This window comes from Schistocerca americana, chromosome 1 (genome assembly GCF_021461395.2).
Source record: "Schistocerca americana isolate TAMUIC-IGC-003095 chromosome 1, iqSchAmer2.1, whole genome shotgun sequence".
Lineage (NCBI taxonomy): Eukaryota > Metazoa > Arthropoda > Insecta > Orthoptera > Acrididae > Schistocerca > Schistocerca americana.
Window position 1 is genome coordinate 534,446,910 of NC_060119.1, and position 12,063 is coordinate 534,458,972.

The 12,063-nt window shown below is 38.2% G+C and overlaps 1 protein-coding gene across 3 annotated transcripts in view; it reads right to left on the bottom strand.

Moving 5' to 3' along the window:
* Nucleotides 1–12,063, bottom strand: part of LOC124605589 (ras GTPase-activating protein-binding protein 1) — a 146,378-nt gene that overhangs the window by 63,043 nt on the left and 71,272 nt on the right. For all 3 annotated transcript variants that reach the window (XM_047137387.1, XM_047137396.1, XM_047137380.1), the window contains exon 7: nucleotides 206–518. In XM_047137387.1, coding sequence (XP_046993343.1) covers nucleotides 206–518 — 313 coding nt within the window. The remainder of the gene's footprint in view (nucleotides 1–205; nucleotides 519–12,063) is intronic.

Consider the following 12,063-nt stretch of genomic DNA (forward strand, 5'->3'; position numbering starts at 1 on the left):
GTAGGAGAGTAGTAGAAGACTGTTTTATTAGACACTCTTTCTTCAGCACTTCTTTTCCCAAATACTTCGGGTCTTTTGATCTCCAATGCTTCACATTAAAAGATCAGATGCAGTGCCGTTTCACTACACCTCAGTATGTAGTCAATATGTTACTTGCAACCAATAAACGCTTCAAAGGCAAAACAAAACAACTGTTTTTGCGTACCAGATTCACTAATCTGCTGAGTATCATCCAGAGTCTCTTGAAGTTGTCCCTTATCTTCATCAGCAGTATTGCTATCACGTTGTCCCAACTGCACATCATGTTCTTCATCTGTTCCATGTTCCTCATTGACTTCTGGGGCTGATACCTCCTCCTGAGGTGCAATAACTTGCTGTGTCTGCTGCACTGTTCCAGAGCTCGAATCATCTGAATGGGTACCATTTGGTACAGAGGCTCCTGAATTAGGCACTGTCACTGGCTGTGAAGCTGGTAGCACCTGAGGAGTTGGCCCTATTGAGGCTGGGCCAGATGCTACCTGCCACAAAGAATAACGTGTCAGAAATGAGAGACACAGACTTCAAAAAATTAGCTGAATGACATGAAGAACTCAAAAACACAAACTAACTCTAAATGTACAACAATACAACAGCAAAAGCTCTCAGAACTGCAGCACTTAGTTACTGTCTCACCAGACTTCATGTATTAGTCAGGATGATGTATGCAACATTCATACTGCAACTGTGAGGCGTAAATTACATACTCTTAAGGGAAGTCCAACAAAAAAAATTTCATCATCTATACACTACTGATTTTTTCTCATTAAGATCTGAATTTTTACCTTTTAATCTGTCTCTTGATATCGTAAAAACATTCGTATCCCTCTGTCAGTGATAAAGGTGAATCAATATACTCTGGAGGAACTGTGCAATGTTCTACTTCAGCTTTATTTCCTGCAGAAAGTTTTTAAAATAATGTACGAGCCTTGGGTAACTTCAATTCCTGAGGGCATTATCAAATTATTGTGGTCATGGAAAGTTATTTTTATTCCTGGATCACAATAACAAGGTGATAGACAGCCAGTTGTTGATAAGACAGCTCCCACAGCACCAACCAACTGAAGAATGAGCTTGATCAGTCTTCTGTTCTGTTTATTATTGTCTTATCACTTTACCACCCTAGGTGCCACCTGCCACAATCAGTTGCAGATGACACTAGCAGCCAGTAACATAACAATGTAGATTTTTTTCCTTTTTTAGATTGCTGCATTGTTTCCACTTGCGGGAGTTTTATTTTATGCAACAATGTTCTAAACTGGTTGCGAAACTATGCAGAAGAGATAAGACTTACCACCTTGTTAAGCAAACCCAACACTGTGCTGTACAACAAAGGGCAGTGTGTGAAAGTATCCATAATAGGAATGCCCAGCTGTTGTTGCCGTAGTCATTTAGTGCACTCACACAAACATGACCCGATGACCTACGCTCCACTGTCAATTGCATTGTAATTTTGATCGAGGTGTGAACTGATGAGAAAACAAATGCTATTAATTTTCAAGCATAAACCACCATACCCAAGAGTTTCAAATTTTGGACCAAAATGTGGCGTCTCCTATAACTATGTATTAAAGTTTGTCGATCTGGGATAGTCCAGATCCACAAGCCTATGTATGGTCTCCGCTAACCTCTATTTTTTCACTTCCATTATCTCCTCTCTTTTGCTCGCATTGCTTTAATAAACTTTCACACATTTCAATCAGTACCCAACAAACAGTTCCCTACACGAACATGAAACCAGATCAAGTCACCACATACACCTGAGCAGAAAAAACAAAACGAAAACACAGAATAGTGTACTATACAATGGACTTAAACTATTCAACAAACTTCCACAGAAAATAAAAGACAGAAGCGAAATACATGCCTTCAGACATAGCCTAAAAAGTTATTTGTTAGAAAAGTGTTTTTATTCTATCAAATATTACCTCGAAAGTAGGTAAAATTTCGTCAACAATGTGACTGATTAAGTACTGTAACTAGGGGCTTTCTTTGGTATGTTCAATAACAGAGTGGTACACCATGTATAATCGTGAAACACAGTAAGCAAATAATTGTAGTTTATATGTAGGAAATGCAAATGTACTTTCATATACCCTTGTGTCTGTATCACATATATGTATTTGTTGACAACATCCATACAGTCTATATTGTCTACAGATGGATAGAAAACATAAATAAATACATTCTGACATCTATAAACAACAAATGAGAATGGTGAGTATAAACATTTTCTCTGGATACTTTGCTCATTGATTGCAATTCATCGAAAACCCATAGCTTATGATTTGTATCTTAAAAGAGTAAAAATGTTACTAAAAATATTTTACAAAATTTGCAGTATTCCCAGTTTCAATATAATTGTGGCAGCCTAAGTTCTTTTCAGGCATGGTAAGACCCTTTTTAATCAATTTTTTGGCACTGCAGTACTAATTTGGGGATATTTGTATAGGCAAATTCATGCTATACAGAGAGAGTGCAACAAAGTTCCATTGGTGAAAAAAATGCTACCCTTGTGATGACAGTACAACCCTTGCTGCATGTCCACTGCATCAGGTGAAACTACATTTACTCCTCAGGCCAGAAATTGCATGCTTATTTTATGTACGCATTTACAGTGACAACTTCTGATTCTCAGGAATGGATAATGACACCAAAAAAGATTTGTATGTTCCCCGAGGTCATCATCTTAAGAAGACACGGTAAAAATTTTGATGACCTGTCATGAATAGAAAGTGCCCTTTCCCAAAATTGCTACTTTTGGTACCCACAAATTACGGTGTGGTTTTTTTTCCAGTAACTGTCAAAGAAGAAATGGTGCTCTAATAAGCTGCATAAGATCCACTCTAGCCCACACCTAATGCAAAAGAACAAACTGACTGCTCAACTTGCTTGTGCTGAAGGAAGTATGTATGTTCATATTTTGACCCAGTACTGTCGGATAGCTAGGGTAAGCCTGTTCTTCCGATATGTATACACACACACACTTGGCCAAGGGCTATCCAGAAAACTTGATCCTTCATCTCTGGTCAACAGACCCCGAGATATAACCCTCTGAAAAGTCACATTTTCGAGCACAGCTTCTTGAAATACACTAGTATCAATGATTTTCCTCTATTTCAAACCAGAACAAAGGCAGAACCCTTTAACATGAAGGACATATGTGTTCCATAGTTTTCTGTTTATGCATCCAGGGGCATCTCTATTATTAATCAAGGTGAGAAAACAACTCATAAATACACATATTGAAGACACACACACACACCTCTTCAGAAATACCACAGTGCCAACAAATAGTGTGAGGAAGAATTTCATGTGGCGAACTTCACCACTTGGAAGAGTATTACACTAATGTCCAAACATTACAGAATTGTTCTGAATGTGGCCGTTTTATATCACATTATAAATCCAAGTGATCATAAGCTCATGAGAATCAGAGCAAAAACTGATATAAAGTTAGAAAGTATTTGACAGGAAGTCAAATTTAGGTTTAAGAACAGGAAGACAGAAAAATCAAAGTAAGTAACAAGTCCAGTATCTTAAAAAGTCAGGATTTTTTGTGGCACAAGATTCAATATATATTGTGGATACAAGGAAAGAGAAACAGACGTGAATGTCAAATACAACAGAGCAACTATTAAAGAAACAGAAAATGATGAAATTCTAAGCAAATGATTATCGGAACAATATAGAATATGCTGGCCCGAATTAAATTATCTAGGAACGTCTTCAGAAGTTGTGACAAGAAACAATTAACTTTTAATTGGATAAACTGGAAAAAAATAAATGTATTATGAGAAAAATCTTATGCTGGGCAGACACTGCATCAGTTAAGATGGCTGATGTACAGTAAATAAAACCATGAGAAATTGTCCAAGCATACCTACAATCCTTTATTATGTTTCTATAGCTCAAGAAATTCATCAGCTCCACAGGTAACAGTTATATTTTGGAAGTAATGGTAGATGGAGTGCATAAGGTTCAATGCATGAAGACAGTAAAAGTGCCTCGAGATTATCATCATCCCAATGAAACTGATTAAAGCTGGAGAAAAGTGATAAAACCCTGACTTACCCACACCGCAAGGTACAGGATCATTATCAGTGAAGAATATATGCATTACGACCATATCCTTTATTAGCTGCATCCCCATTCTGAAAAATCCAGAACTGAGAGAAGCTGGGCAAACATTCCATATCACCACAACCACTATCAGCAGCCCTAAAGCAAGTTCTCACTTCTAAACCAGGTACAAGACGATGCATGTGTTAATGGAACTGCAACTATTTTTCACCCATGACAACATAATGTTCGTCTCTAGTGGAGACAAATTTCAACAATGAATGTAGCATAAAAATAGGTCTTGATGCCAATTATGACAAGCCTCAATGAACAAAAAAAGTAATTAATTATTGAACCTATTTAGGACATTTGAAGACAACTTTATGGACAATGTAGCACTCCTAACAAACACAGGAGTAAAAATGATCACAAGAGCTTTTGGTAAACTAGTTTGATGCACCTGAAGAGGAAAGTTTATGAACAATGTGTATTAGCAATTTTGCACTATGGCAGTGAGGCATGAAATTTAAGTGTAAAAACTGTACAAGAATTGAGGATAGCTCAGCAACCAATAAAGAAAATTACAAGGAGAGACAGGAAAACACACAGATCTGGTGACAGACTGTGTCAGAAGACTTAAATTACAAGTGCAGGTGGGTAAGACATTGAGCCTGAAGACTGTACGAGTCGGACAGCACAACTGATCCTCCACATAAATATATTTTTATTAAAATGTCACTAAGCATCTGTTGCAGCACGTCTTGTCCACTCTCCTCTTTAGAATAAAACCTGCAAATTTGAGATCTGATGTGTTCAATTAACATCCCTAATAACATGTCTCTTGACAAAATCCGTAAAATATAACTTGTGCACAATAAACTATGCACTCAACGTGTTTCAAATCCTGACCTTTTTTTTTTTAATTCAAATTGCAGAAACTGCACCTAGGATAACACCAAGAACAATAACTTTCCTTTGCCGATAAAATCTCCTTTAACTGTTCTAGTTAACCTCAGACTTTAAACAGTCATACATACTGGAGATGAAAAAATTAAACACTGACATTTTCAAATGAAACTTCGCCCATGGAAATGTCCCAATACGGACTGTCCACTGCCAATTGTCGTCTACATAGAAATGTTTAAGAGTTAACTTTCAGGTGTCAAGTTGCTTCAATACATTGCCAACTGAAGACTGCTAGCCATTGGTAGCAGCTTGAAACACAGCTAATCTATTTTTATTGTCCTCACTGTCTACTTGGTTAGCCTCTTAAGGGCACGGGCAACCCAGTCAGTGCAATCTCAAGATATATGCACAGTTCCAATTCAAACTGTATCATTACCCACAAATAACAAGTGTCTTCTCCAATGATTTGCATGCAAGTTTTTATGTTCTTAAACAGGATCACATGCCCCACACTGATGACAAGTTTTCCTTCATAATTTGCCATCTGAAATTTTTCGAAAAACGTTTTATTCTGGATACAAATACTCCCTCCGATTTGAAGTCTTGCAATATGCCAAATTTTAAGTTCATACTTTTAGTGCTTTTCATATTATTAGATTTGGCAACTAGACTGAATATTCTGTATAGTTCACAATAAGGATGGCACTGGGCGAATATATGCAGAGAGAGCCATTCTCCTGTTTGCAATTCTATTTACATGCAAGCATCAATAGCAACTGCAGGTAATATGATCTCTTCTCAAGCATCATACATGGATTTGAAAGTATTTTATCCGAACGGTGGGAACACTGCAGATGTTCAAATAGTGCAAGTCCAAAATCGTTACCACGGTACCAACATGTGCAGCAATAAGACGATGTTTCAAGTCTTTAAAGTGACACTTCTACATGATACAAAAAAGGGTGAGCAACATGAAAAGCAATAAATCGGGAAGGGTGTTTACACCAACAATCCCTTTTGGATGGTAACTTTACTTAAATGGAATATCTGCAGATATTGTTAATTGCATATAAAGGCAAATAACATGTGCCTCACATTTTAAGATTACTTATCAAAGTTAAAACAAATCAGTCATCATTCAATTCTGAGGATGGGTTACAAATACATAAAAAGGTGATGAATATTCCACTGATTTAACTGTGTGGTAAAATGAAACAAGTGGAATTTTAAACTGTGCATAAAATTGATGTGTATCTCTCACTATGATAGAGCAAAAAGGTAATCTAAAAGTTATTTACATAGTGATTTGCATAGTTACTTTTCTTTGAGAGAAGTATGGGAGTATGTTGAGGAAACCAATGAGCCAACTGTCTACATATAAGATTACTTTTGTCAACGGAAATGTACAGCATAGTATTATGAAAGCCTGCACGCAGCTCTTTTTGAGACATGGGCAGTGTGATGAAGTGTCAAGTATCCCGAGCTCCAGATCTAACATTCTGATAAGTAACATTGGACACTTTAAATAACTGTGTACCACAGAGAGAAAGGCAATTAAAGCCATGAGAGATTTTAATGGTCTCTGTATTCATTCTGTGTCCATTTTAACTTAGTCTTACTGGTATGTTGTATATTGCCACTGGGACTGAATTGCTATTGATGGTGGCGATTTTCATTCTTAGCTGTGTAACACTGCTTGTACATGAATGTCGTGCATTTTGTCATTAGTATTCTTGTTACTGCCATTCAAAGTTCATCAACATGAGGCATTTGCAACTCATTTCCAGAAATTGTTTCACTCATCATGTATGTAGCAATCTTTTGGTCACATAATTACACAGAATAATTTCAATGGCTGACATTCATTGAAAACTGCTCCACATAATGTGCAGATATTACAACAGGAAAAATATCTGTTGTTCAAAACTTACTTCCATTCTCTACAAATATTAATGAGGTGAAAAACAAAAACCTTCAATCTGATCACATATTTATAATGTGTTTGCGAATCACCTGTCTCATTTTGTGCACAGCACTTACTTGGAAGTATAATTAAGCAATTCACCTCAGTTTAAGCCGATGTCAGTGAAAACTTGTCAGCATTGATGTATTTGTTCTCCACAGCAGAACCCCACCAATATGGGAGAGGCACAGGGAAGATGTGTCTGCCTCTGCATCTGTAACAACACCGTGCCTCTGACCCTGACAGTTTGTATGCTTGATAAACAAGCATTTTAACAATATTTTTTGAGAGGACCATATCGATGTACACTGTGCATGCAAAAGTATTATTGCAGTTTTGATCAATAACATCACTGCCCATGTCTCGCTTGTTCCTGCATCCATAACTATATCCTTCATTAACTTTGATTGGAAAGGAATTTGTTCTGTAATGATATCTACAATTATCTTCCGATGATCAGTAGCTACCTGTATACAGTGTTAACTGTTTGACACCGTTGCACTGCTTTTACATGTGTGCATGATCACTTCCCCGATTTAATAAACACAAATGACATAACTGTTTCATTATCTTACTTCCACGCCTCGGCTGTCACTCGTGTGGTTTTTCTTGACCTCTAGTTGAAGATTTCTAAGAGGACCTTAGACAGCTAGGAAGGAACAACACTTCAATATTTATTGAGGGACTGTACAATGACAAACACAAAATACTAATATTGTTTTCATTCAATGCACTTCTAAAAATCAATGTCTCTTCAACAGTAGCCCTATATAAACTTTAGACTAAGAGCTTTCTACAATGAAATACGACATATCATCTGCATAAGTGTCTGATATTGGTGACATTTTTCTACTAGTTACTGCATCTGCATTGCGGCTGCATTTCAAATATTAAATGTTTGTTCTCTCTGCAGGTGATTGTAGTCATTCTTTGTCCAATATTTTCTTCTAGTTTCCATCTATGCACTTTCAAAAAGTTTATCACAGAATTTGGAAATCTTAAATGTAATAATGACAGCAGGAACTGTAATGACACATTCCTATGCAGAGACATACGATATCTTAAAAGCTGCGCCAAAGATAAATTGAGAGGCATGTATATTATAATCTTTGTAAAGTTCACATTGGATTCTCTTTTGTTTGATACTCCAAGGAGCTAAGGGACACTTTCGATTGTTGCCTTGTGGAGGATGGACGTGATTTTGGACTGTGCGGAAAGGCAGCCATGTGGTTGGTAATTATGGTTTGTGCGATGAGCACAGCAAGTCTTATTGTGTTGTGAATAAAAAATGGTGAAAAGTATCGAAGTGTTACGAAAATTATTTATAGCGACGTAGCATAGTATTCCTTGGTTTCCACCGTCTTCGTGAAGTGAACCGATGCCGACTCATGATGGTACACACGGTCAACAAAGAGAAGAACATCGATGGCGACTAATGAATTAATATTGTGGCAGAAGGACTAATTCTACGTCTAAGGTGAGAACTCTGATTAAGTCAACAATGACGTGGAATTTAAAATATAAAATGTTTTTTATTTATTTCGCCACACTGGCGACCGCTGACAGGGACAGTGCTGGTGGAACAAAGAGTAAGTACTTCATTGTTGTGCTACAAATGTACTTGTACTAATTACTGTTTCTCTGTTACATGACGCACATGGAAAATGACGAATAAAGTGAAACAATATTAACTGTATAAACGGATGGCACAATAACCAGAAGGAACAAGGACAAGGATTTACAAAACTAACGTAATCGTGAGTGACGCAGCTCAGTCGGAATTAAGGTAGGAAAGCGCAAACGCATGCAGTGGCTGCACCTTGGCTTAGCTCCACTTAAAGCAGAACCTTTTCCTGTCCATATTAAAATCCTGGTAGTGTTTGTGGCAACACACAATTACACTTTGATAATTACTTTTTTATGTTCAACAATCGCAGAATTAGAAGACGTAGTGCGCCATCTTGTAAATTTCCGACGCGCAACAAATAACAATCGCGAGATATTTTTATTAATTCAACTGCGAGAGAATTTAAAGATTTAGATTAACAGTAAAGTACAGATAAAAATAATATCTTCACAATGGAATCGAAGAACTTTAATTTGACAAATGTTCATGGACACGTCACCGATTCTGACAATAGTGACGTAAATGATGACGCAATTAGTTTTTCAGCACAACATAATGTAGAAGTAAATACAATTCAATTGCACTCCACAGGGATTAACAATAACGAACCACTTGCAAATGAAACCTTGTGCACAGTCGATGAAGCATCGATTACCAGATCAGATGAAAATATTTCGCGTGAAGTCAGTGAACCTAGCCCGGTTTCGATTCAATCAGACCGTGGCAGAGAAACAATGGCAACAAATAATGGCATAAATACAAACACACAAGCTTCGTCAGTTACGCTTGAGGCATTATATAGTCTGATGTCAAATGTGAGCGAGAAACTGGCGAATCTAGAAATAATGACAAACACAAAATTGTCAAACATGGAAATTGGGTTCCAACAGCAGTTTTCAAGTGTAAACACGCAATTTGAAAACATACACAGACATTTCGATCAACGCTTAAATAAACTCACCAATGAAATCGATCAAAAGATCGAAGACAAAGTCATCAAAACCGTCAATAGTGTATACAATGTATTGGCAAATGACTTAGAAAAGAAATTGTCAGATCTTACAACCAAACAGGAACAGGAACTGTCAGAAATAGTAGAAACACACAATCAAACACAAACCGTACAAAAAGAAATACATGAAAACGTACAGGCTATTCAATTAAATTTAACAAGAGTACAGTCCGCATGTGAAGAAATACCTGACCAAGTTAATAAAGTTAACGAAGAAGTCGGTTTTCTGAAACAGGAGACTCGACGTATCAACGCGGACATTATCAAAATAAATGAAACTTTAGAAAACGGTAGTGTAAATGAATCAATAACTGACCGGGAAACAAAACTTTTTGAAAAATTAGGTAATGAAATCAAAGTAGCCGAGGACAGAATACGCAAGGAAATTGCTGGTAGACTGAATGTTTCAAATGACTTGCCTACGTCAAGCAACAGGCAGTGCGACACTTATTCGCCCGTGCCAGATTACGATGTCAATAACGCAGAACATCACGCGCCCAGTCCGGCGTATGTGCACGCACCGGCACAGGCAAACAATGGCTATTCGCCAAACGCGGTGCTGCAACAGGCAGTAGGCGTGTCGCCTTGCATCTCGACGATTCTAGTCGATGAGAGCCTGTTGAAACATAGACAATTTCCAGTTTTCTCCACAGAATCCAGAAAAACTCATCCAGTCGTATTTGTAAGAGCATTTAAAAATGTCTTACCAAGAAACTGGACTGAGGCACAGAAGATTAGATATGTAGTAGGCTTCACACAAGGCGACGCACTTTTGTGGGCCACAGACATGGCTGAACAGTGCGTCACCTACGAACAATTTGAACGGGCTTTCTTGGAGAAATATTGGTCTGCTGGGGTCCAAGAAAGACTGCGCCGTGAAGTATTCAACCCACAACCGTTCAACCTCAAAAACGGCGGGTTGAGAAAGTATTTCGAAAAGTACTTGAATAAGACGCGCTATTGGAACAATCCAATACCGCACGTAGATGTTCTCAAAATTCTGAAAAACAAACTACCCGCGAACTTACGCGAAAAATTGGTAACCATACCGGAGAACGACCTTGAATACTTTCTTTCCGTGCTTGACTCAATTGATCTAATATACGAAGAGCCGAGCACAAGTAATCGGAATGAATATTCCGGAATCAATCAAAACAACGGTAACGGATATCATTTTAATGGCAGTGGACAAAACCCACACAGTTGGCATCCGTATGCGACAAGGCCAAATAATGGAACCTGGAATTACGGGAATCGGAGGAATTCGGCGCCACAGAGACGTGAAGACCGAAGGTATAGTACAGATTACGGTCCACGCCGGTATGGAAATGATAGAAATCATGTGAATGATTGGTCAGGCCCGCGTGATGAAAGGCGGCACACAAATGAAAATTACAATAGTTACAGTAATAGGAATGATAGACCAAGGAGGAATAGCGACGGCCGGTCGCAAGAAAATGTTGCACGCAGCGGTCCGGAAACTAATTGGCGACAGAATAACCACTCAGTACACTTTGTAGAGGTAACGGACACTACTGAAGCAACGCCGTTGTCTCCCCCGGTAAACAACAATCGGTCGTAATGAGCCCCCACCGGCCGACCGATTTGACAACAGGGGGCACAAACAAGCACACATTACATCTTAGACAATTATTTTTAAGATATGATCAGGATGCGACCGTAGAAGATGATCTATGTGAAGAAGAGATGAAAGCACCGGACAAGGTAAGTGACCTCGTGCAGGCTGTAATAACAACAAAAAGATAAGAAAGGTTACAGAATTTAACATTGGACAGGAAGTACTATTACGTACCCACCCAAAATCCTCTAAAATTAAGGCATTAAACAAAAAGTGGCAGTTGTTGTATGCTGGCCCTTTCATTATAATAGACAAACCTCACCCAGGATGTTATCTGTTAGGTAACACACGAACGGGCAAGGTGAAAGGGTTATACCCCCACAAGGACATCAAGGAATTTTTTCATTAAAGGTTATATGTTATTTTAGCAAAATTGAAATTGTACAACCTTGGATCACATAGTAAAATTGCTGTCATTAACCTAAGAAACTTGCGAACAACTGGGGGCATATGCCAGCTTAAAAGCGCATATTTAACCAAACCTAATGAAACATGTGTTACTGTGAGTCTTAACACTATAAAAATAAACCATACAGTACTTTTGTAGTCTAACTCAGTTATTTAAGAGAGGGGAACAAAGACAAATTAGCGCGAAGGTCAGAGTTTGTTCGCTTGAGACGAGCAACAAACCACACGTCGAAGTTGCAATCCAACGCTCAGCTCATGAGCACGCGATAGCTGCATGTCAAGACGAGGTCATTGGCCGCGCTGTAGGCAGCGAGCCGGGGAGAAATCTTCCCCCCTTCCATGTCCGATCAGCTGAGCGTATACAAAGCGCGAAGGCGCATGCGCGGTCGAGTCCAGGTGTCACGTGACTA